At 51.2% G+C, this 25967-nt stretch overlaps 1 protein-coding gene across 1 annotated transcript in view; it reads left to right on the top strand.

Moving 5' to 3' along the window:
* Positions 1-25967, top strand: part of LOC107296950 (probable phospholipid-transporting ATPase IM) — a 58110-nt gene that overhangs the window by 26328 nt on the left and 5815 nt on the right. Inside the window, 17 exon segments of the mRNA XM_029286178.1 lie at positions 4119-4191; positions 4872-4942; positions 5089-5171; positions 6425-6583; positions 7799-7887; positions 10496-10692; positions 11236-11477; positions 14231-14389; positions 14493-14681; positions 15673-15788; positions 17261-17425; positions 19442-19553; positions 20531-20656; positions 21629-21783; positions 22254-22437; positions 22802-23025; positions 25372-25455. Coding sequence (XP_029142011.1) covers positions 4119-4191; positions 4872-4942; positions 5089-5171; positions 6425-6583; positions 7799-7887; positions 10496-10692; positions 11236-11477; positions 14231-14389; positions 14493-14681; positions 15673-15788; positions 17261-17425; positions 19442-19553; positions 20531-20656; positions 21629-21783; positions 22254-22437; positions 22802-23025; positions 25372-25455 — 2428 coding nt within the window.

Genomic DNA, 25967 nt, shown 5'->3' with positions numbered 1-25967 from the left:
GAACAGCTGGCAAGGCCGAGAAGCTCCATAACGAGGTTGGAGGGTTTTCCCCAGTGGGGCCTGAGGACCCTTGGGGGGGCCTAGGGAAATTTCCACAGCCAGAGGAAAGTTGTGTCGAGGATCAAGGCCCTCAGCTGGACCAAGCGTCCTTTCGTCCGTGTGTTTGTCCACCCACTCAGAGGCTGAAGCCGCATCTCTGAACACCACACCTCCCCTCGGTTAAGCTTCTTCAGGTGGCTCAAAGGTGGAGCCCATGTGGGATCAAGGCAACACATAAACAGGATGCACTTAAATAAGTGCCCCTGCATCAGAGGTCCCGGGGGCTTCTCCTTCTCTGAAGCCAAAGGGCTCCTGGGGAGAAATCTCACTTTGCACTCATGTCACTGACAGAGAATCCGTTAATCAGAAAAAGTGTGAGCCTGGGTAAGGCTCTTGGCCCAGGAGGCTGGGTGCAACCGGGAAGCTCACACACACACCTGGTTCGGAGGGCAAGGACCCCTTCCAATGCTGCTTCCAATTTACAGCCCACCCCTAGATTTCAACCAGTGGGAAATCAGGAATTCCTGCTCAGCTCACTCCCATAGCTGGACTCTGCTGTGGGCAGAAGAGCCCCCTTCAGTTGGCCTGAGTCTCCTGCATGTCAGGCAAGGGAAGGCCTCTGAGTTGCAAAAGAGGGCCAGACCCTTTCCCCTTTCCAGATTACATGTATACACGGCTTTGTATTTCTTGGTCTCACCTTTCCTGAGCCTCCTTTGCACCAAGCTTTCAAAAGTCCCAACTGTGTTCCTTCTGTATAACAACAACAACAACAACAATAATAATAATAAAAAGTTGGAAGGGACTTTGGAGGTCATCGAGTCCTACCCCCTGCTCAGGCAGGAACCCTACACCATTTCGGACAAATGGCTGTCCAGTCTCTTCTTAAAAACTTCCAGTGTTGGCGCATTCACCGCTTCTGGAGGCAGGTTGTTCCACTGGTTAATTGTTCTCACTGTCAGGAAGTTTCTCCTTAGTTCCAGGTTGCTTCTCTCCTTGATGAGTTTCCATCCGTTGCTTCTTGTCCTGCCTTCAGGAGCTTTGGAAAATAGCTTGACTCCCTCTTCTTTGGGGCAGCCCCTGAGATATTGGAACACTGCTATCATGTCCCCCCTCGTCCTTCTCTTCGTTAAACTAGACATACACAATTCCAGCAGCCGTTCCTTATATGTTTTAGCCTCCAGTCCCCTAATCATCTTTGTTGCTCTTCTCTGTACTCTTTCTAGAGTCTCAGCATCTTTTTTACATCGTGGTGACCAAAACTGGATGCAGTATTCCAAGTGTGGCCTTACCAAGGCATTGTAAAGTGGTATTAACACATCGTGTGATCTTGATTCTGTCTCTCTGTTAATGCAGCCTAGAACTGTGTTGACTTTTTTGGCAGCTGCAGCGCACTGCTGGGTCATATTTAAGTGATTGTCCACTAGGACTCTTGAGATCCCTCTCACAGTTACTACTATTGAGCAAGGTACCTATATGATACCTATGTATTTGGGTTTTCTTGCCTAAATGTAGAACCTTACTTTTTTCACCATTGAATTTCATTTTCTTAGATAGTGCCCAATGTTCAAGTCTGTCAAGATCCTTCTGTATCTTAAGTCTATCTTCTGGAGTGTTGGCTATTCCTGCCAGCTTGGTGTCGTCTGCAAATCTGATGAGTTCCCCATCTATCCCCTCATCCAAATCATTGATGAAGATGTTGAAGAGCTCTGAGCCCAGAACAGAGCCCTGGGGCACTCCACTATACACTTCCCTCCATGTAGATGCAGTTCCATTGAGAACCACATGCTGAGTATGGCCAATCAACCAGCTATGAATCCATCTGGTGGTGATGCTGTCTAAGCCACATTTTTCTATCTTATCAAGTGGTAGGTTGTGGTCTACTGCTGTGCAAGTTCTGAGGTTTTGCTTGATAAAATATACAGGAAACCAGAAGTTGCATTTAAGTTTTACGTTTTTATTCAGCTGAACAAAGACAGGCTCCTCTAAAAGAGAGAAGCCCCGAAGGACAAGAAATCCTTGTATTATTCTATCTGATTACGTAAGCAATCCACCCAGCAAAACTGACACACATAAGATAAAGATTTCATCTGTAAATCTGGCACACTGTAGATAAGAAGGGAGAAAGCAGAAGTAGCTAAAATTGTTCCCTTTTGGGTATTTCCCTAAAGACATTGTACGTTCCTGGGTGAGTTAGGACATTGGGTGTTTTCCTTGCTGTCTTTTCATGACCCTGCATCCATGACTCTGCAAGTGCCCAAAGACATCAGGGCCATCTGCACATATTCACAATTGATACTTCCTATGCTGGCTCCTAATTCCTGGTCAACACTACTTTATCAAATGCCTTACTGAAGTCCAAGCAAATTATACCCACAGCATTCCTCTGGTCCACTAATTTTGTCAGTTGGTCAAAGAATGCAATAATATTTGTCTGGTCTGTTTTTGATAAACCCATGTTGGCTTTTGGTAATGACTTTGTTTACCTCTAGGTGTTCACTGATTCGTTGTTTAGTTATATTTTCCAAAATCTTCCCAGGTATTGAGGTCGGGCTGATAGGTCTGTAATTTCCTGGGTCCATTTTTTTCCCCTTTTTTGAAGATGGGAACTACACCAGCCCTTTTCCAGTCGTCTGGTAGTTCCCCAATGCTCCAGGATCTTTGAAAGATATAGTTCAGTGGTTCTGAGATCACATCTGCCAGTTCCTTTAGAACCTTGGGGTGTAATCCATCTGGTCCTGGTGATTTGAACTCGTCTAGGGTGGACAGGTGCTCACTTACCATTTTCTTGCCTATCTTAACTTGTGTTTCTAATCTGTTTTTTACAGTACTGTTTTTGATATGTTGAACTGTTTTTTCCCTTTGTGTAAAGACGGATGCAAAAAATGAGTTAAATAGTTCTGCTTTCTCCCTGTTGCTTGTCACTTTCTTGCCACTTTCTCCCACTAATGGACCAATCATTTCCTTAACTTTTTTCTTGTTTTTTACTTGTTGAAAGAAGCCTTTTTTTGTTATTTTTGACTTTGGTCGCAAGCCTTAGTTCATTTTGAGCCTTAGCTTTCTTCACTTCATCTTTGCAGACTCGGGCTATTTGCTGATATTCTGCCTTAGATATATGCCCTTCTTTCCATTTTTTATACTTGTCCTTTTTGTCTTTCAGTTTATCAGAGAGTTCTTTATGCAGCCATGCTGGTTTCTTTTGAGAGCTGTTATTTTTCTTCTTTGTTGGTATTATGCTAGACTGGGCTTTTATAATCTCACTTTTCAAAATTTCCCAAGCTTCTTGAGTTGTTTTCCCCTTGAGGATTCTCATCCATGGAATCCTTCCCAAGCTCTCTCTTATTGAACTTAGCTCTCTTAAAGTCCAAGACTCTAGTTTGACTATGTTCTATTGCTTGTGCTTGCATAGTTGAATTCCAATATTGCATGATCACTCCCCCCCCCCCAGGTTCCTGTGGCTTCAACACCTTCTATCATTTCATCTCTGTTAGTGAGAATTAGGTCCAATATGGCTGATCCCTTCTCTACTTTTTGGGAGACAAAATTGTCTGCTAGGTTTGTCAGGAATCTGTTTGATCTTCCACTTGGTGCCAAGTTTGTCTCCCAGTTTATGTCAGGGTAATTAATGTCCCCTGTTACTATTGTGATGTACTTCCTACATACCTTAGTTAGCTGACTAGTAAAAAGTTCATCTATTTACTCTGTTTGGTTGGGTGGCCTATAGTATACACCTACGGCAATGTCATTTCCCCCCCCCTTTTTATATTGATCCAAATGCATTCGAGATAGTTTTCATCATTGTTGTGCTCTATTTCTGTAGAGATGTAGTTATTTCTTATATATATATCCCAGCGCCCACTGTGACCAACTTGCCTAAAACGTTTCCAAATACATCTCAGTTTTCCTGAAATCAGAATCACGAAACCCTCCCAAACTGGAAACCCCAGGAAGCGTCTGATGCCAACCAGGCTTCTCACCAAAGCTCACCCACAGCTGCTCCCCAAAACTCCCCCAAAGAGGAAGGAGGCTTGCTAAGGGATGCCCTTTCCTCTGGTGCTTTTGTAACTGGGATTTTCTTCTAGCTTGAAGGAAGACTTGTGGCTCAACGTTGAAGTGGGAGACATCATCAAGCTGGAGAACAATAATTTTGTGACAGTAAGCGATGGCAGCTCCTCCCCTCCACTCCCTCATGCAATGGGTGTCCCAGGAGGCTCCTGAGGGACCAGCTCTGTTGCCCTGAGCCAGTCCAGTTAGCACTGACCAAATAAATGCCATCATGGAAGTTGCTCTCTTGGGCAGTCTTTGAAGGAAGCCCAGCCTGGAGCAGGAGCTTTGGAAATCAACTCGATGTCAGAGAGGCCCTTGAGCCGAGTCAGATGCAGCCAGGCCTGGTCTGTCCCTCCACCCTGCATCAGCAGCTCTTGGGACAGCTGTCGTGCAGCATAGGGGTGTGCTTGGATCGGGGGTCCTCTCTGTATCTCCCACCTGCAACCTTTGTGCATGGCCAGAGGGTCCCTCGGAGGCCTTGTGGCACGTCCATAGTCCCCAAGAGGGCAACTGGGAGGACAAGCAGCCGGTGCCTGGGCAATCCACTGGCACTGATCCGCCATTGCCCATGTTGCAAAATGACAAAACTCCTGCACTTGGTGCCGATGGTCAGATGGGGGGGGGGAATCTAAGGGGACTGAGGTCAGCAACCATGAGCCTGCCTTGACCTCCGGTTGCCAGGATGAGGGTCCTTTCCCTTGAAAGAAAGACCTCGGCCATGATTTGGGGAGAGAGGGGGCAGCCGACATCCCCTGCCTGCCGTTCTCACCGACTCTTCCCCTTTGCAGGCAGATGTCCTCTTGCTCTGCAGCAGTGAGCCCCACAGCCTGACCTACATTGAGACGACGGAACTGGACGGGTAAGCGTCTGAGCCCCCTCCCTCGCGGTGGGCAGCCTGACCCTCAGTCCTGCCTCCTGAGAACCTTCCCATGATGCCCTTGGTCTGGAGCCTCCCGCCTGTGTGATCTCTGGGTGGTGCATCCTCCCGCCACTCTCTTGTTGCAGGGAAACCAACCTGAAAGTGAAGCAGGCGCTGACCGTCACCGCGGCGCTAGGGGGGGACCTCCAGGCCCTGAGCAGCTTTAATGGTATGTAGAGGAGGGATGCTGGGCCAGCTGGGCAGCACTGGACTTCTGCCAGTGGGCTCTGGAGGCCCTTTGACCCTGCCCTTGGAGCCCCAGAGAGAGAGGTTGGGGGCAGCTTTGGCGCAGCTCTTTGATCTGAAGCCCCCTTGGACTCTGGTGCTACCCCACTCACTTTTCCCTGGCAGTTTTTTTCCTTCCCCTCGAGCAGACGGTCCATGAGGATAGCAGGGTTGAGTGGGAGTGGGACCCTGGAAAGCGGGGAGTCAGGACAGGGCCCTTTGGGGGCCTGGGGGAGGACCCTGAGCCACCTGGTAGGGCTGTGATTGGGGTGCTGCCTGCATTAGAGGTTCTCCCCTTGCCTGGCCAGAGAGATGCCAATTCAGAAAGCACAGCCAAGTGAGCATTTTGTGGGGTGCAAAGCTAGAGAGCACCACATCAGGAGTTGTGGTTCCCAAATTCCTCAACTTGTGTTGCTCCCACCCTGAGGATGTTCTCCCAGCCTTGGTAGGGTGGTTGTGGAGGCCTGCCAGTTGTGGCTTATGTGTTATGGGGTGCGGTTGTCTGAACGCATAGGACCTTGTCTTCACTGCTTTCTGCTTTTTAACTCTAAGTCACCCTGGAGTAATAATACTAATGATAGGCATGCCTGAGGGCAAAGGCTGCAGACGCCTTGCACACTCTCCCTTGCACTAATATATGTGTCCACTACCACCCACTCCTGCACAGTGTGGCCTCCAGTCTCAAGAACCCCCCCCCTCCAGCTCTGGGCTCTTCCCAACTGCCTCTCTGCCTCCACCCCCCCCACCCCAACTCCCCCCTTCTCTTCACAGATCTTTGCACTCTTTCCTTCTCTTCCTGTTTCTCTTCACTCCTCTGAGGGCCGAGGGGTCTTGGCGTGGCACTCCGGCACGGCAGCACCTCCCAGGGTGGGTATGCTGGCAAGGCCCTCACCCATGGGGTCCACCAGCCCCATGTGGTTGGGGGGCTGGGTCAAGAGGAGAGGGGTCTCAGCCAGAGCAGAGGAGGACCCCGTTGTGCATCGCCCCTCCGGAATGCAAGCTCTCTCTTTGGCCTCAGCTGCACTCTGGGGCAGCCTGCCAGAAAATGGCCAAGGGAGGGCAGAAGCACAGGCAGCTGAGGGGAGGGTAGGACCCTGCCTGTGGGGAAGGGGCTGAGGGCATATAGGGGGGTGGCCAGGGTGATCTTTGGAAGTGGGGGGGTGGAAGGGCTGGGAGTCATCATCCTTTCTTCTGCAGGGGAAATCCGCTGTGAAGCCCCCAACAACCGGCTGGGCAGGTTCACTGGGACCCTTTTCTTCAAGAAGGAGAAGTTCGCCCTGGACAACGAGCAGCTGCTGCTGAGGGGCTGCATCATCCGCAACACCGACTGGTGCTTCGGGCTAGTCATCTTTGCCGGTGGGTGAAGAAGAACGGCTGGCCCTGGCCTGCCAAAGGCGACCGGGGGGGGGGGGGGAAGAGGTTGTTCGCAATTCCAGCCCTCATTGAGCTCTTCTCTCTTGGATCCCTCCCTACTGCTTGCTCCCTCCCACCCACTTCACCCTCTTCCTTGTGCTGGGGGGCTGGCCACTTCTCAGGCAGCTTCCGGAGCAGCACAGCGTGCCTGAAGGCCCCCCCCCACAAGCAGCCTGTGGAGGGCAGTGGCCTCCTGGCTTCCCTCCTCCCCCAGGCCAGTTGCAGAGCTTCACCCCTGCGTGGGGGTCACCCGAAGGGATCACCCAACAGATCGACTGCTGCTGTGGTTCTGTAATTGATCCTAAAGGGGAAAAGCTCTTCACCACTTGGATATCTTCACTGCCCGTGCTAAGGCTGGTTCTTCTATCTGTTGCCATTCGTTTGGCTTTCTTTATATTTGATTTTAGTCCCATTTTTTTTTGCCTTTAGCTCTTTGATTTTTAGTACCAGAGCTTGCAGGTCCTGTTAATGTCAGCATATGGGCAGGTTATGGATGTTTCTTCCTCCGGTTTTTAAAACCTCGCTCTTCTTCCTCTTCCAATCCAGCTATATACTATATATTCAGTGCATGCCATGAAAGATGCTTGGTGTGACCAGCCTGCAAAGGCAACTTGAATTAAAATGTGGAATACATGAATAGGCCGGAGGGTTTGGCTTTGCCTTTTAGCATTAACTCAGATCCTGGGTGTATTTTAAGATTCCAGCGATCAGTGCTCACGGATCTTTATGGGCACAAATCAACCACTCTGCTACATGAGCGTGCCAAAAGGCGTCCGTTCACCCCTCTGCAGCATTTGGGAAGCTGGTTCCCCAAAAGGGCAGAGCCCCACTTCCCTGCAGAGGCCCTCCTTGTGCCAGAGCTGGTGCCAGAGGCTCCTGTGCCTCTGGTGCCACAATTGTGGCACCGCTGCATTCAGTCACCCCATGGCATGCTTCACAAAAGGGAGCCTGCACAGCTCCGGACCCCTCGCCGAGGTCTTTTTCTTGCCTTCTCCCCCAGAGTAAGCACCGCCCTTCTTCTGCCCTCTTCAAATTCATTTCTCTCCTTTCCATCGTGAGATGGGAGTCTGGGGACAAGGGGCAGGAGCTCCTGCCTTTCTGGATGCAGAACATTTTGATTCTGAAATTAAAGTAAGCCCACCGTGGTTGGTTTACCAGGGCCGGATACCAAACTGATGCAAAACAGCGGAAAAACCATTTTGAAGCGGACCAGCATCGAGCGTCTCATGAACTACCTAGTCTTGGTGGTGAGTCCTGCTTGTCGGGTTGGGGCTTCCTAACTTGGGCTGCCCCAGAGATACAGCTGGGTTGTCTGGTAAATGTTGGTCTTCCTCGGTCCAAATGTGCCTGCCTCCTTCTTGGAGCTCTCACATGCCAAACAGGGAAGGAGACTTAGCCGAACAACAGAGTTGGAAGGGACCCTGGAGATCTTCTAGTCCAGCCCCCCTGCTCAAGGTTGGTCCAACCCTAGACCATTTCAGACATGAGGCTCTCCACTCATTTGGTTCTCAGTGTTCTCTGAGCTTGGCATTTTTCTTGACAGACATTTCATTCCCTCAGTCCATAACCACATCAGTGGGTGGACACAAAGTGAGGTTCGGCATCTCTTTGGATGCAGCAGTTGGTCCTGCCGGCCTTGTGTGATGCGGCTGTTGTTTCTTCTTGATCGCTTTTCCTTAAATGGGGCTGGTTCCCACTTGCATCTGATGTTGCTTTAATGGGTGTGTGATAAGAAATCGACATAGGAATTAATTAATCAGGCAAGTCATAGAAGAAGAATTTGTAGCCAAGCTAGGCCAGCAAATCTGGAGAATGACAAATTATTGATCAGATTGGAGAAGGTCAGTCTGCCTATCAATACCAAACAAAATTAGAGTTTTAACAGAGTCTCCTTAATACAATATCCTTAATTCCTCATGCCGGCAAAATAATGCTTAAAATCACTGTCAGGGAATTGTGCAGCTGGTGTTCAGATGAAGTCAGAGACATTGACACAAACTTGTAGTTTTATAGAAATAAATACATTTAACATAAATATTTACAGCAAACAAGATAATCAGGCAAAAATCCTGAGGTAAATCGCAGAGCACAAAAGTGCACACAGAAGAAAAAAAGGGGGGGAACCCCCCTCCACACCCACAGCAACCACAGTGCAGATTGCCTCACGCAGCTGCCATCAATCAACCACAATGGTTTGTTCTGGCTCACTGCATAACCTTTCACTGCCCCAGCTACTAAATTTAAATACCTTAACAATCATTCAGTGTAGATCAGGGCCCTGCATGGGAAAAAAGAGATGCCAGATGTTGAAGCTGGCTTTCATGCTGGCTACTTCAGAGCGCCAAAGGATACCCAAAAGAAGTCACAATTTGCTTCCTTGATTATAGGAAAGCCTTCAATTGCATTGATCATGCCAAGGTGTGAAGTGTGCTCATAAAAATGGGATTCTCAGAGGGCAGGACAAGAAACAACGGTTGGAAACTGATCAAAGAGAGAAGCAACCTGGAATTAAGGAGAAAGTTCCTGACAGTGAGGACAATTAACCAGTGGAACAGCTTGCCCCCAGAAATCGTGGCTGCTCCATCACTGGAGGTTTTTAAGAAGAGACTAGACAGTCACTTGTCTGAGATAGTATAGGTTCTCCTGCTTGAGCAGAGGGCTGAACTAGAAGATCTCCAAGGTCCCTTCCGGCTCTATTCTATTCTGAATTCCTCTCTGTGTTGTGAAATTAAACAGGTTTCATTATGTCTTCTACTGACAACTGATGTCCATGCAATCCTCTACCTAGTGGGTGGCTCGTTGGCTGCCAGCTGTGAATGAGGCCAGCTTTGTCTTCTTTGGCTTTTGGCCAAAGCCTTTGGGTTCGCCTAGGACAGGCTTACCTTGATAGTGTTATTGGATGATGGCAAAGGTGTCTTTTTAGAACCAGGAGCTGAGCCAAGAATTATTGCCACCTATTGTATACATGTATGTATGCATGCATGCATGCATGCATGCGTGTATTTATTTATTTATTTATTTACTTATTTATTTATTTATACATCTTTGTATGTATGTATGTATGTATGCATTGATTGATTGATTGATTGATTGATTGATTGATTGATTCGTTAAATTTATCTCCTGCACATTTCACTATCAAGGAAGGGCTGGGTTTCTTTGCCACAAAGATGCCAAGCGGTGGTTCAATGATGAATATGCTTGCGGAGGATGAGGGGGGAAATTTATTTTTCTTGCTTTCTCCCTCTGGGGAGGGGGAGGATTTTATTTTTCCTTTTTCCACAATTTTTAATATTTTTTTTTCTTTTTTCTAAATATATTTTTGTATTATTCCGTATTTGTTTCATTGGTTTAATATAATTTTGAATAAAACTACTGCACAAGAAAAGTTGCAGCGACATAACCAAAAAAGGTCCAATTACGGAAGCTGCCTGTAAACAGCGACCCAGCTTCATCCGTGTCAGTGCTCTGATGTTGCTGGAACTGAAATGTTTGGAACAACATCAAGAATCCACTTGTGCAAATTGACTGGATAGTATCTCTGACCCAGCCGGGATGACAGTTGCGTTGTCAGCCAGTGGAGAAGACCATCCCTTGAGGCAGGAAGCACTCTCCGTTGGAGGTCTTCAAAGAGAGGCCTTCAGAAGGTCTCTAGTGGATCCATCCCTGAGCAAAAAGGCTGGACTAGATGTCCTCTTCTAACCCTTTGATTTGGTGTGGCTCAGGCACTCAGAGGAAGGGCTACCTGGTCTGGGCCATGGCCGCCCTGGGTGAAGGTGGTAGGCCTGGTCCCCAGACTGGGAGGTCCTTCTCTGCCACCTAGGCTGCTACCAATTTCTCTCTCTATCTTGGTAGATCTTTCTCTTTTTGGCCATCATGTGTTTGATCCTGGCCATCGGCAACTGCATCTGGGAATACAACCAGGGCTACCGGTTCCAGGTGTACCTGCCCTGGGCAACGGATGTCAAGTCATCATTTTTCTCTGCATTTCTTGTGTTCTGGTCCTACGTCATCATCCTCAACACCGTGGTGCCTATTTCTCTCTATGTCAGGTAAGATGGCAACTGAGGGGCCAGACCAGCCTCCCCCCACCCAGCTTGGAAGGAGAACCCATTGAGCCTGGTGGTCTGAGCCTGGTGGGGTGGGGGCAATTCCTCCCCTGCTTCTGGAGGTGGTCCTGTCCTGGAAGAGCTGCCATCGTGGTGGGATGCTCTGAGCAGCAGGCTCAATTGGAGGAGCCAGCCAGAACCCATGTCCCTTGGATCACTGCCAAAGAGAGGCCTCTCCTGTCACCACAGGCTCCTGAGGGGGTATCCCTGACTTGACTTGGGGAACAGGAGGAGAGAGGCACCTCCATTCACCAGCCAAGGGGCCTTGTCCCTTCAATACAGGGGACAGTTCCTAAAGGAACCAATGGCACTTCAGCCATGGCCAGCAGTGATCCTTTGCCATCTGTGTGTGGCTTGCTGCTCTAGACAATGTCACATCAGCTGGAGGCACAGCTGGCTCAATCATATCACCTTGCCAGGGTGGGAGTGGGCACCGGACACTTCCCTTCCTGCCAGGGACCCAGCGTGTGCCTTTTTTTTCTCCAGCGTTGAGATCATCCGCCTGGGCAACAGCTGCTACATCGACTGGGATCACAAGATGTACTACCCACTCATTGATATGCCTGCCCAGGCCCGCACCACCACCCTCAATGAGGAGCTGGGGCAGATCAGTTACATCTTCTCAGACAAAACGGGGACCCTCACTAAGAACATAATGATCTTCAACAAATGCTGCATCGCTGGGAAGCTCTATGGTAAGATGGGGCCAGATGGAGGGGCGTCTCGCTGTATGATGGAAAGATGAAAGCGGATCAGAGCCAGCCCCCCTTTCCCTGGAGAAAAGGAGGAGACAAGGGAAAGGGGGGGTTTCACAACCTGCTCCCCGCACGTTTGGCTCTCTGGCCCCAAAATCACTTTCAGATAAGGGTTGAAGGCCCTTTGCAACAGATAGAAAATGGCAAGCAGGCATTCCTGACCGGAAGTATTCTAGTCATGAGACTCATTATTCTGGAGGCACAGTCAGACCCCCCCCAATGCCTTTGCCTCTGTCTAAGATAGACTCAAGGGTGGCCAAGAGGTGGATACAGCAATTTGGGGAAGGTCTCACTCTGACTGTAGTGTGTGTCTTCCGGAACCATGAACTAAGATGCCTTGTAGTTCTGGTCTGGACAGCATAAACTCAATGAGAACGATTTTAAAACAATATTTATTGTCCAGGAATTCTTAGCAGAAACTTACTATGCAGAAGATATGTCTGGTCATTAGGATATTGTTCATTCCCGTAGGTAAAGGAATAACGGATTCCTCCGTCCTGCGTAAAAGTTACATGCTGGCACAGAGCTTCTAGCCTTGCGGCTGGGAATCCATGCAGAGAGATGAAACAATGGCACAAAGCCAAGAAGTCCTACAATAACTTTTTAACTCCTCCCACTGTCTAGATAAGAAATGGGTCTAACTAACACTGAACTACATTACCCATAAGCCATCTCTTAAGGAAACAGCATTTAACCCTTTGCTATATGCTCTAACATACAGTTCTTTTAAGGATACAACATTAACCCTGTAAATGCTAAATATTCTAACACAGTTCTAGCTGGCTACAATCCGGTCCAGCACAGTGTGCTTAGCATGAGGGTCGAGTGTGGTGTGTCCACGGGTGGTTTGGTCCTGAGCATCCCTCTGTCTTGACATTCTTGGTGATGAGAGCCAAGGTTCGGAGTTTCAGAACAGAAAGGGAGGAACAGGAACCCCCCCCCCGTCCCCTGGAGCACAGAGGCCCTGGTTGTCCTTCAAAGCCAGTCTTGTGTTTTTCTCTCCCACAGGAGATATTCTGGATTCAGATGGATTCCTGGTGGAGGACTATGAGGTAAGGGACGCTCCACCAACCCTCTTTTGAAACGGGGCTGGTTGTGTCCCAGCGGCGGTGGCCTCTAGGCCGCCATCCAGGCTTAAGGGAGAAGACCAAGTCTGGGGCATATATTTTGCAGTAATCTTGTTCCCAGGCTATCTGCTCTTCTGCACAGCAGCCCTTGAGTGCCGTTGCTGAAGGTGGAAGAGTCTTCAGCGGTGCCTCACCCGCTTCCAGTTTCCCCAACCCTACCTCAGCATCGGGACCAAAAGGGCATCTGTCCACAGGACCAGGGTGGGGTGAGGGAGGCAAGAGCTGGGGAAGCCCCTACGGTGCCATTTACTGATAGCAAGATGCACAGGTGTTCTGATGTCCACTTCCTTCCCACTCTGGGTGATCAAGGGACAGTGGGGGACAGAGGCTTGGCCACTTCCTGTCCAGTTGGACAGGAGCTTAGTGGTCTTGTAGAGCTTTTTTTTACCGTCCCTTGGAGTAGAAGGGAAACTGGCACAAGGCTGATCAATTTGCCTCCAGCTCACCCCCCCACATCTTACATCACTGAAGAGGCTGGCAGCAAGTGGACCTTAAGAGTAAGAACCCCCCCCCTTCACAACACTCAGGTGGACTGTTCCCCACTAGGGACAAATGCAGATTCCCCCCTTACCTGCAACTGAGATCAGCCTCTACAGCAGACATGTCAAGCACAAGGCCCGGGGGCCGGATGCAGCCCGCAAAGTGGTTTCATGTGGCCCGCGAAGCCATCCTGGAAACAGTGAGGGAACGGCCCCCGCTGCCTTGGCCCTGGCCCAGGCCGGCCGGGAGCCAATGTAGAATTTTGTGGTGGCCATCTATGCTGAAAGGCATTCAGTCTTAGCTCCACAAGGCCGTCTGGAAACAGCGAGGAACCAGCCCCTGCCGCGTCGGCCCCATCCCCTGGGTGCATGCTGGGGAAGTGTCACCCTTGGTGAGGAATGAAGAAATGGACCATCGCCTGGAAGTGGCCCTCGCCTACTTCACATATCCAGCTTGATGGGCTCTGCCCTAGTCCCACCCCTTTCTGCCAAAGACCCTCAGATCTGTCCCACTCCTGCCCAGGCCCCCCCTTGATGCGAATGATGTAGAGCTGGCCACGCCCACCCAGTAGGCCACACCCACCCAGTAGGCCGCACCCACCCTGGCCACACACCCCTGAAGGCAACCACAATGCTGATGCAGCCCTCAATGAAATTGAGTTTGACACCCCTGCTCTACAGGAACCAGGTGCTGGGTGCGAAAGGAGAGAGGTAGCCCCGGGAGGCAGACATTTCCTCTTCCAGCAGCTGGGGATGAAATTGCATGGAGGAAACTTACCAGGCACCAGTGGCCCTCTCCAGGAAAATGTTACCCTCCCCCCCCCCCGGCCATCAGAAGCTGGACACATAACTTTTGACCCAGAGGAAGACAACAATGGATGAGGCCAGGGAGGGTTGAGGGTGGCATTAGCGTTGGCATCTCCTCAGGAAATAGTTTGATGGGGGTCTTCATGGTGAGTCAAGCAGTATGTATTCAGGAGCCCTAACAGTAGCTTTACCTCCCTGCTATGGGGGCCGGCTGGTGTCCAGAGAATGAAGAGATGTTATTAGATGTTATTGCTTGACAGTCCAGCTCAGAGCAAATGAGGTTGACCCTCCTCATTTCCTCCACAGGCAATAGACAAAGTTGACTTTTCGTGGAACCCTTTGGCCGACCCAAAGTTTGTCTTCTATGACCACAGACTGGTCAGAGCGGTGAAGGCCAGGGATGAGTCCACACACAGGTTCTTCCGCCTCCTTTCCCTCTGCCACACGGTGATGACAGAAGAAACAAAGGAGGGTGAGGCTGCGCCCCATGGCAGAGCTGGCAGGGGAGGACACGGTGGCTGGGGGGGGAGGAGGCTCATGCTTGCAAAACAACCAGTACCTTTCCTCGCCCGCAGGCACGCTGGTGTACCAAGCCCAGTCCCCAGACGAGGGGGCCTTGGTGACTGCAGCCCGAAACTTCGGCTTCGTGTTTCGTGCCCGCACCCCCACGACCATCACTGTGGTGGAAATGGGGGAAACCGTGGTTTACGAGCTGCTGGCTATTCTGGACTTCAACAATGTGCGCAAAAGGATGTCCGTCATTGGTGTGTCTCTCTCTTCCTTCCCACTCTGCACACGTGTTGCTCAAGCTCTCCTCCTGCCTCCTCCTGAGGTTGTCTTGTGTCACAGCAGGAGTTGTCGTTCTGCACAACCCCAAGGCCTTGCTGGGTTCCCTGGTTTGATGTGCAAGTGGGGTCCTTGGTGTCCTTTGAGCCTGGTCTTTTTCTTGCAGATGTTTCATTGCCAAACCAGGTAGCATCATCAGGGCTGAATTTACTGCCTAGCTGGGTAATGAAATGTCTGTAAGAAAACAACCAAGGTCAGAGAATACCAAATACCCTGTGGTGGTGGTGGTCATCATTGTCCTCCTCCTCTTCCCTCTCCTCCTCCTCTCGCCATCCCTTCTAGCACTGATGATGTGATGGGTAATGAAACATCTCTAAGAAAACAACCAAGCTCAGAGAGCACAAGGTGCTCCATAGCTCCTCTCCCTCCTCCTCTCCTCCTCCTCCTCCTCCTCCTCCTCCTCCTCCTCCTCCTGCTGTCACCATCCCTTCTAGCACTGATGATGTGACAGGTAATGAAACATCTCTAAGAAAACAATCAAGCTCAGAGAGCACCAGGGACTCCACAGTTCTCCTCCTCCTCCTCCTCCTCCTCTTCTCCACAAACCCCCCTCCCTTCTAGCACTGATGACGTTACCTAGTTGGGTCATGAAAAGTCTGCAAGGAAACAAGCAAGCTCAGAGAGCACCAAGGAGCCCACAGCTCAATCCTGAACTACAGATAATTCCCTTTTATCAGTGATGTTGTGCTAGTGTAATAATTGAGGAACGATTCAGACAACCCGTCAGCAGTGCAGAAGGACTGGGACCTTTCAGATAGGCTACCTGGGGCACGTTTGGTGATTTGCAGGAGGAACGCCAAGAGGGGAGGGAAGAGAGATGAGGAGGGGGAGGGCTTTCCGGTTTGGGTCTTTTTTTCTGAGCTCCACCTGCTGCAGGCTCACCTTCTGCCCTTCCTGCCTTGTTCCCAGTGCGAAACCCGAGAGGTGAGCTGACTCTGTACTGCAAAGGGGCCGACACCATCCTGTACAAGCTCCTCCATCCCTCCTGCAAGGAACTGGAAGAAGAGACTACTGAGCACCTGGATGTAGGTGCCCCCTGTCCCAGTGGAGACGCCGCTGGGGGATGCCCTCCTGCTTCTTCCAAACGCAGGCAGGCAACCTGGCTTGCTGGCTTGCCTGCCGCCTGCTTTCTGGCCCCACGGATCCCTCAGCTGTGCTGCTTCCTCCAAACTGATACAAAGCTGTGTACCCCCTGCCCCTCCCTGCCCCCCAGGCCTTCTCAGTGCCAGGAACAGAGCTGGGCACAGAAGTGAGAAGGCAGCTGAGCTGCACAGCTGCTGGCTGGCCTCCCTCTGAAAGCCCTGGGCAGGGGTAGGCAACCTTGGCTCTTTTATGACTCATGGACTCATAGCTATGCTCGCTCAGGAATTCTGGGAGTTGAAGTCCACGAGTCATAAAAGAGCCAAGGCTGCCTACCCCTGGACTAGGAGGAGGAAGGGATGTTAGACACATTCCTCTCCTTGCGTTGTTTATAGAAATAATAAATAAATGCCCTTCACTTAAGGCAGGGCTTTCCAACCTTGGCAACTTTTAAGTCTCGTGGACTTAAAAATATGGGAGAGGGGGTGGCTTGCTGGAAAGGTCTGGGAGATGGGGGGGACGGTCGTGGGGCACCAGATGTGGTTACAAAGTCACCTTTGCCGTTGAGCCCCATGGTCTAGGCCAGGGGTAGGCCACCTTGGCTCTTTTATGACTCGTGGACTTCAACTCCCAGAATTCCTGAGCCAGCATGGCTCAGCTTGGAAACCTCTCCCTTTCCCCTCAGCATGGGCTGGCTCAGGAATTCTGGGAGTTGAAGTCCACGAGTCATAAAAGAGCCAAGATTGCCAACCTCTGGCCTAGGCCTAGGCCACTCTATGACTCGTGGACTTCAACTCCCAGAATTCCTGAGCCAGCATGGCTCAGCTTGGAAACCTCTCCCTTTCCCCTCAGCATGGGCTGGCTCAGGAATTCTGGGAGTTGAAGTCCACGAGTCATAAAAGAGCCAAGGTTGCCTACCCCTGGTCCAGGGCACCTAGTCCAGCCTCCTGCTTAGGCCTGGGTCCCCCAGAGCACATCTGATGGGAGACTTCAAGTGTTTCAGCTGCTGGGACTCACTGGCCGCTTACCTAGCCTGGCCTGGACCCTTTTCAGTCTGGGTCGATTTCCCTGGTTGCACAGAATCCTGCTCTTTGGAGCCATAGAGATCAAACCCGCTCCCTCTTCTTCATCATGAATCCATCAGGACTGTATCTTTCCAGGCTGTGGGGCAAAGGGCTCCCAGAGGAGCAGCTGTCTTATGCCCCAAGGCAGCCCCTTTGGCACAACCGCCGGACGGGGCCCGGCTCAAACTCCTGGAGTTTGGCTCTGCAGGTTTGCACCCAGAGGTGCTCCTGATCTGTGTCCTCCCTCCCCACAGGCTGGATGTGGGGCAGCAGCTCCCAGCCCCTGGGAACAGGGCGTGTGACAGGCCCCCTCTGTGAGTGGCTTGGGACTCAGGGCCTGCTGTCTTCCCTAGGAGTTTGCCGGGGAAGGTTTGCGGACCTTGGTGGTGGCTTACCGAGACCTGGAGGAGTCCTATTTTGAGAGGTGGCGGAAGCGTCACCACAAGGCGAGCACCAGTTTGCAGGACCGAGAGGGAAAGCTGTCCAAGCTGTATGAGGAGATCGAGAGAGACCTGCAGGTAGGCTCCCGGCAAGAGGTGGCAGGCAATTGGCACAGTGGAAGCCGTTGCCTTTCTTCACTCACCCCATCCACCAGCCCCAGCAAATGCCAGTTCGGCACCACTTGCTGCTGCTCCCCCGGGGGAATCCTCCAATGCCCTTGAGGCACCCAGCACCTTGTGGCACCAAGTTCTGCTGAAAGGTTTGATGGTCAAGGAATTTCTTCTTCAGTGCTCTTCTTGAGAACTCTGCCAGGCATAATTATAATTACACAATTAAAGTATAATTACACAATCTAACACGCATGCACACACAGACACAGATACAGATACACACACACACACAGAGAGAGAGAGAGAGAGAGAGATCTTCAGTTGCAACATGGTAAATTACAGGCAGATTCCCCAGAACTTGATCCAGCTTGGATGACCCTAGAACAGTGGTGGCAAACCTATGGCACGGGTACCAGAGGCGGCACTCGGAGCCCTCTCTGTGGGCACGCGCGCCGTCGCCCCAGTCCTAGGCCTTCAGCTGGGTTTTATAAAACCTTTTCGCTTTAGGCTTCCGCTGCCGTGTGCAAAAATAAAAGGTTCAATCAATCAGTCAATTTCAACTTCTCGCGGGAAAAAAAAGTTCTTGCAAAGTTGGAATTGATTGATTGAACTTTTTAGTCCCACCCAGTCTGCCTTTACCACCGCAGCCACGCCCACCCAATGGGCCACGCCCACCCAATTGGCCACACCCAGCCAATGGGCCACACCCACCCGGCACTCGACGATGCATAAGTGGGTTTTGGGTTGCAGTTTGGGCACTCGGTCTCTAAAAGGTTTGCCATCATTGCCCTAGAATGATCAAGCTTATCGCAGGGGAGGATTATCTCCTGAGAGGAGACCACAAGGACACTTTATGCTTCATTTTTTTTTCTTGAGCATTCGTTGGTGTGGAGAAGGAGAGTGTTAGATGCCTGGTGCCTGGATTCTGCCCATGCATGCACACATGCCTTGCCTTCCAAGGTAGTCCGTGTGATGTGCAGGGAAGGGGTCAGAAGGTCTTCAGCCAAGAACATTCAAGGCACGAGAGAAACAAAAGGATGTATCTTAGACCTATTTGCACCAACTCTGTTCCGGTGCTTCTCCCTGCCTTTCTGTCACCCCATGCGCCCACCCTTTGAACTGACCTCCTTTGGATCTTTAAGCATCTCCCTTCTCTCACTGGAGGATCGTGCCCCCTTTGTCCCTCCATGATTTCTTTCTTCCCTCTGGGCTCCTCCGTCCTTCCTTCGCTGAGCAGCTGGTGATGGGGTCCTTCCTCGTTCCCTCCCAGCCACCTCAACACCTTCCCTGCTTATCTCACCGTCGCCCATTCATTCTGGTCTGTTTAACACGTGCTTCTTAGGTTCCACCACGTGAAACTGACATGCCCAACACCTGCTCCAGTATAATGGTCTCGTGTGCACAATTTTCACTGTTTTAGAGAAATGGGCCTTCCTTGCAGGTGCCACCCATCATCTTTCTACCAGCACTTGTATGCCGCTTAAAATGTCTAATTTAGGAGTTCCCTTGCAAGTGAAGTTGTATTGCCCAGATCCCATCAACCTGGAGGTGTTTTTTCAGAACTGTTGTCCTTTCCTTCCGGGGCACAGCGTGGGCCTTGATGTTTTTATGCTGGCCAATCGCTCTGGGTGCTGCAGACGTTGCGCCCTGCAAGCCTCTTAAAATGTTCCGCTTTCCCAAAGCTACCTGGCATTACAAGGGATTTTTTTTTTCATTGCCTGCCTGCAGTGCAATACCAAAAGATTACAGGAAGGCCACAGATCCAGTGAAGGTTCACTTGAGAAACACCAGCCTATGTTGGCCCCTGATTTGATGACTCCCTCTGCCCAGTTTATCCTGCCCTTTCCCCCAATACACAAACACACCTAGCACGAATGCTGAGTGGCTAGCTTGGCAACAGGCAGCTCTCTGGAGAGGGCACCAGGGGCTTGAGAGGCTGGGCCGGGATTGTGGCAGGCGAACGATTCTTCCTTCTCTCCCTAGCTCCTTGGGGCCACCGCCGTGGAGGACAAGCTGCAGGAAGGGGTCCCCCAGACCATTGAGATCCTGGGAAGGGCAAATATTAAAATCTGGGTGCTCACCGGTGACAAGCAAGGTACTGGCTGGGGAAAGGGGCGGGAGGCTGAGGCCCAAACCCTGAGAGAACCAAGTGGCACCCCAGAACTACCGGGGGGGGGGGCTTTCAGGGCACCCTGCTGATCTTCTGTTGTGACAAGAAGGGTCCTGCCTCCACACCAGTGCCAGGTGGAGCATCTCCTCCTCCTTGCTTCAGAGCCACTGCTTCCCAGCAAGGCTCCTGGGCAGACGCAACCTATTTTCAGGGCCTTTCCTGTTGATGGGAGGGGAGGCAGGAAGGCTGCCGTGCCCTGGATGGGCGACCGAGAAGCCTTCCTGCTTCCAGAAGCAAAGAGAGACAGGGCCAGCCAGCTTTTCAAGCAAATTTCTGGTCTGCTGGGAGCCAGGATCAGGAGAGGAGCATGGAAGGAGGCAGGGTGGGGGTGGGGGGTGGGGTGAGGGGGAGGAAGCAGGAAAGTTGCCTAGTCTTTAAGGAACAGAAAAGTGCACAGCCAAAAGTAGACGAAAATGGGTTCTACATGTGGGCAAGAAAAATGGAGGGTGGGGCAGAGAGAAGTGCACCACTTGGAGGTAGCTGAGTCCAGGGAGGCTAGCAAAGAATTAAGATTACTCGGCCACAGAAGATCCATCTGCTGGGATGGTGGGTTTAGTCCAGGGGTAGGCAACCTTGGCTCTTTTATGACTTGTGGACTTCAACTCCCAGAATTCCTGAGCCAGCCATGCTGAAGGGAAAGGGAGAGGTTTCCAAGCTGAGCCATGCTGGCTCAGGAATTCTGGGAGTTGAAGTCCACGAGTCATAAAAGAGCCAAGGTTGCCTGCCTCTGGTCTAGTCCTTTGGCTGGCGTGCCAATTTCCCGGGTGCAGGGCTGGGGCCCCCTCCCCTCCCAGCCCCATATAGAAAGGCAACTGGGGACCAGAGGAGAGAGCTGGGGGAAAGAAGGGGGTCTTTCTCCTTCCTGAAAATAATGGACCTGGGGGGGGTGTCTGTTTTTCCAGAGACTGCAGTGAACATCGGCTATTCCTGCAACATGTTGTACGATGCCATGAAGGACATCTTCATCATTCATGGCGACAGCTGGGAAGAAGTGGAGCAGCAGCTCAGGTGAGAGAGAGAGAGAGAGAGCTCCCCCCCCTGTTCTGCTGCCCCTTCTTTCCCATGCCCATCTGGGGGAGGGGGAGGGCAGCTGTTCTGAGCGGGGAGAACAGCTAGCAGAGAAAGAGGCAGAGGAGACAGGCCTCCTTGTGAGAACCTTCTCCATCCAATTCCTGGAGGGCCTCGGGCTCTCTGCCATCTTATTGGGCAATGCCAGTTGTGACCAAAAGTGGGTCTCTCCGAGGGGGAAGACCACTCTCTCCTTGCTTGCCCCTCTTGGACTCATCTTGAAGATCTGAAGGAGTGCTTCTTAGGACTCCCAGACAGGAAGGGGTCCTCTCATTGACCCACCCCGTTTCCGGGCTGCCCCCCCCTATCTCCAAAGCGTGTGGGTAGGTGAGTGGCTGGGCCACCATATCAACCTCCCAGACTCTGCCTTCACACAACCTGCTTTTCTGGGTTCATTCAGCACAGTCAGATGCAAAGGTTTGGGTGGTGTTAGCGGCCATCGCTGGGTCTTCCTGCGATGATGGTGTCAACCCAGTCATCTCTCAAGGGGGAACTGAGGCAGGGGGGGATCAGCCAAGTATGCTGGCAGAGGCTGCTTCTCAATTGGTTGGCTCATTCAGACATTTTCCTCTTAGGTTTTCACTGACCTGGGGCCATTTAGGCAATTTGGAACCTCCCCACCCCACCCCGCACATAGCAAATACATCTTAATGATAATAAGACTAGTAATAAGAGTGGACCATCAAGGCAGCAGTGGCTCCATTCGCAGCTCAGTGGGGACATGGTTTGGGCTGGAAAGGGGCACTGGTTGGGTCACGGTGCTGGGGCTCTGGCAGCAAGTAAGTGTGCCTGGTGGCCCCCTCCCCTCAAGCCTTGTCAAGGGAACAGTCATTTCTGGGGGGGTCATCCTCCCGGCTCCCATATGCCCTTGACCCCGTCCCTTCTCGCTTCATGTCCACGGGGTTCACCATGTCGATTCTTTTTCAGGACAGCCAAGGACAGGATGCAAGCAGACCTTGATGCAAAGGCAGAAGAGTTTGAAGTCAAGAGGTCAACCTCCAGCTTCTGGAACAGAGAGCCTGGAGGCTTCTGGAACAAAGAGCCCGCCAGTGGAGACTACGGCCTGATCATTAATGGACACAGCTTGGTAAGGTGGCGCCTGAGGCTGGGCCCCTTCTGCACAACAGACCAGGGGGCAAGCTGGCATCCGCAGCCCTCCCAGCGCTTGGCCAACAAGGGCGAAGCAGTGGGAACTGGCAGGAATGCCATGCCCTTTCCCTGAGGCCAGGTTGGTCCTGATCCTGGTCCTGATCCAGTCACATGGCACTGGATGCGCTCCAGGTGGGCTGTCACTGCTGGGGATTCACGGGCTTTCGTTTCGGCAACCACTGTAGGTTTTTAATGTGAGGTTTGATGCTATGAGGAGGGCAGCCATATACACTGGACTTAATAAATAAATAAGTGCCACTTCAGGACAGACAAAGGGCTGGTCCTCAGAGAGGTGGAGGGGCCTGGCACCTCAGTCAAGCCAGGACCCTTGGCCTTTTTCTTTCCTCCAGCCTTGGGAGAAGGGCCATCCTCTCTTGCATACTCACGCCCCCACTCTGCCCCTGGCAGGCCTACGCGCTGGAGGGGGAGCTGGCGGAATTGCTGGTGGACACGGCCTGCATGTGCAAGACGGTGATCTGCTGCCGGGTGACTCCGCTGCAGAAGGCCCAGGTGGTCGATTTGGTGAAGAAGTACAAGAAAGCCGTCACCCTGGCCATCGGAGACGGCGCCAACGACGTCGGCATGATCAAAAGTGAGTGTGTGTGGCAGGCCGCTCAGTTCTCAGCTAGGCCCAGGGGAGAAGCTGCAGAAGCAGAGGGACTCTGAGCATGACAAGCCAGGCCAAGGGGCGTGGAACAGAAAGCAAATCCAGCGGGTGGCCGTGGCTCCCGTGGCTGGCCCTCTCTCTGATTTTGGAGGCCCAGCAGAGCCTTGGCCTTGGATAAACATGTTGCATCCCCTTGGAAGCCTCTGTCCGAGTCTTCCTGTTTTTCCTGTGCCCCATCTCTCTGGGCTCGGGAGGCCAAGCACAGCAGCTGTGGGACACATGGATCAGGCACCCACCAGCTTCTCCTGGTCCTGCTCCCTGCTGAGGGCCTTCCTGTTTGGTCTTCTAGCTGCCCACATTGGCGTTGGCATCAGTGGCCAGGAGGGGATGCAGGCAGTGATGTCCAGTGACTTCTCCTTCGCCCAGTTCCGCTACCTGCAGCGGCTGCTGCTGGTCCACGGCCGGTGGTCGTACATCCGCATGTGCAAGTTCTTGTCTTACTTCTTCTACAAAAACTTTGCCTTCACGCTGGTGCACTTCTGGTTTGGCTTCTTCTCCGGCTTCTCCGCCCAGGTACTCGCCTCTGATAAGCCCAGGCTTCCACACCAGAGGTAGCCGACTGGGGAGGGAGGGTAAGGGGGTGGGGGCAGAGCATTTCCATGGCCTGCTCCAGCTAATGGCCTGTGGTCAGTGCCCAGCAAGATTAGGCATCTTTTTTCCTTTCAGACCAGTGGCAATTTGGTTTCAGGGGCCAGCTGGTTGATTAATGGCCATGAGCCCTTTGCCAGGACAGTGGGCAATGCAAGAACTACCCTTGTCTGCAGAGAGAAAACCAGTTCAGTTTTCAACCTTAGGAAGTTGCTATCCAACTTCTCAGTCACACAGAGATGGAGAACGCACATTTTTTTGTAGTTACCGTCACACAGAAATTTACCGTTCAGAGGTTTTTTTCCCTACATTGAAATGAAATCCAAGTAATTGTAACTTATGCTCATAATTTCTGGTCCTGGATTCTGTCGCCATGGAAAAATCATCCATCCATGTAGCTTCTCTGTGTGGACCAGGCAACGCTCCATCTCACATGTATGTGCCCTTGGCCAGTGTGGGGACCGGGACACTAACCACACAGCTTGGCTTTGCACAGCACACAACACACACTGCAGAGAGAAAGTAAGTAATCGGTGGAAAGGAAGCAATTTTACCACGATAGTCCTTGACTTACAACCATTACTGAGCCCAGAAGTATGGCTATAAGTCATTGTGGTTATCAGTCAAGGCATCACATGACCGCACCAGATTTTTCAACATTTTTTGTGGGGGTGGTTAAGCAGATTTTCCCAAATGGATGGGGTTTTTTTACTGGAAACTGTAAGCGAATGCCAGAATTGGCAAAAAAAAAAAAAAAAAGGTGCAAATGCTACAAACAATCATAAAGGTGAGATGTTTGCCAAGCACTCAAAATGTGATCATATGACTGCAGGGATGTGTGTAACTCTGTGTAGCCATTGTAACTTCGAAAACAGGTCAGAAGTAGCTCTGGCTAGGTCCACCGTAAGTTCAAACAGTCGTTAAGCAACCAATTGTAAGTCGAGGACTATCTGTACGCACATATCCCTCCTGTACACTGGCTTGATGAAGGGTGTTGCTTGGACGCAGCTGATCAGCAGCTGCAGCAGTCGCCTTCCCTTAGCCAAGCCAGCCTCATAGAATCACTTTAGACCAGTGATGGCGATCCTTTTAGAGACCGAGTGCCCAAACTGCAACCCAAAACCCACTTATTTATTGCCGGGTGCCAGGTGGGCATGGCCCACTGGGTGGGCATGGCTGTGTTGGTCATGACAGACTGGATGGGTGTGGCCAAGGTGGGCATGGTCACCTCTATGTTGCTCGTGGGGAGGGACACCTGTGGGGGCCGGGCAGGGTTGGGGGAGATCCAGGGGGTCTCTGGCAGGTGAGGTGGTGGGACCTCAGTGAGTTAGTGGGCGGCTGGTTGAAGAGGGATGGTTGCCATCTCTGGGGCATGGTGCACGTGCCCACAGAGAGGGCTCTGAGTGCTGCCTCTGGCACGCGTGCCATAGGTTCGCCACCACTGCTTTAGACAGACAAGGCCGACAGACAGACAGACAGACAGACATACCCATCGTCCTACTGCCTTATAGAGAAAGCTGCATTCTGCTTTCTTCCCAACCCCTTCTCATTCATTCCCTCTTAATGTCCAAACCACACACACATATCCCATATTCATTCATTCATTCATTCATTCATTCATTCTTTCATTCATTCATTCATTCATTCATTCATTCATGCTCTTTATTGTTCTTTTCCCTTACATTCCAAGTCACCATCTTCCATCTGTGGTCACCCACAGATGGTCATCTATGGGCCCATAGAGCTTGACCTCTGCTCCCAGTTGTGGCTTTGGTCAACTAAGTCAACTCTCGCATCGTATTTTCAGTAAAGACAAAAAGGGTAACTAAGTGACCAGAATTCCCTGGAGGGAATATTCAGTAAGGACAGGATTGGTAGGTGTGTATGCTCACACTGTTCTAAGGCAAGCCAGGTTCTCTGCTGTAGAGTCCACCTTGCGAGCCAACACAACAGTTGCTCATTTACAAAGAAGCCTATGTAGTTTATGCTGACCCACAGCCAGAATGTAAAGAATTGTCCTGAGGACAGAATGGGGAGAAGAGCAGGACATTAGAGTCACCTCTAGGCAAGATGGGAGTTATAAAAAATTTAATAAATAAATTATATCCCTCTTTGACAAAGGCAGGACACCACATCTAAGCAACAGGAATCCAGAAAGAAATACGGGCATCCCCTCTCTATCCATGGATCTCCGGATTGTAGGTTTGGTACCATTCCACTTTCCTGTTTCATGTCCTTCCCTCTTTCCCCATCCTCCTTCTTTCTCTGCAGACGGTGTACGATGAATGGTTCATCACCCTTTACAACATGGTATACACCTGTTTGCCAGTGCTTGGAATGAGCCTCTTTGACCAGGTAAGACTCGCTCATGGTGCTTTTGCGAGGTTTCAGTCCATGAAACTGAAGGAAAAGCAATAGAAAAAGAAGACTCCCTCACCGGGCCCTTTTCCATGACACAGTCTCATTTATAGATTATAGCAGATATCTTTAACATTATTTTCTGAGCCCAATAAGTCCTAAATTTCTCTCCAATGATCCACTAATACACTTGTTTCTTTCTGGTGTCCTCTAGTGACCAGCCTTCAAAGTCACCCTATCTCTCTATCTATCTCTCTATCTATCCATCCATCCATCCATCCATCCATCCATCCATCCATCCATCTACCCATCCATCATCTATCTATCTACCCATCCATCATCTATCTATCTATCTGTCTGTCTATCTATCTATCTATCTATCTATCTATCTATCTATCTATCCATCCATCCATCCATCCATCCATCTACCCATCCATCATCTATCTATCTATCTATCTATCTATCTATCCATCCATCCATCCATCCATCCATCCATCCACCCATCCACC

This window comes from Protobothrops mucrosquamatus, unplaced genomic scaffold (assembly GCF_001527695.2).
Source record: "Protobothrops mucrosquamatus isolate PMUCROS unplaced genomic scaffold, P.Mucros_1.0 scaffold3047, whole genome shotgun sequence".
Taxonomy (NCBI): domain Eukaryota; kingdom Metazoa; phylum Chordata; class Lepidosauria; order Squamata; family Viperidae; genus Protobothrops; species Protobothrops mucrosquamatus.
Note: the sequence above shows the minus strand (reverse complement) of the source record. Positions and strands in the feature narration are given on the sequence as shown.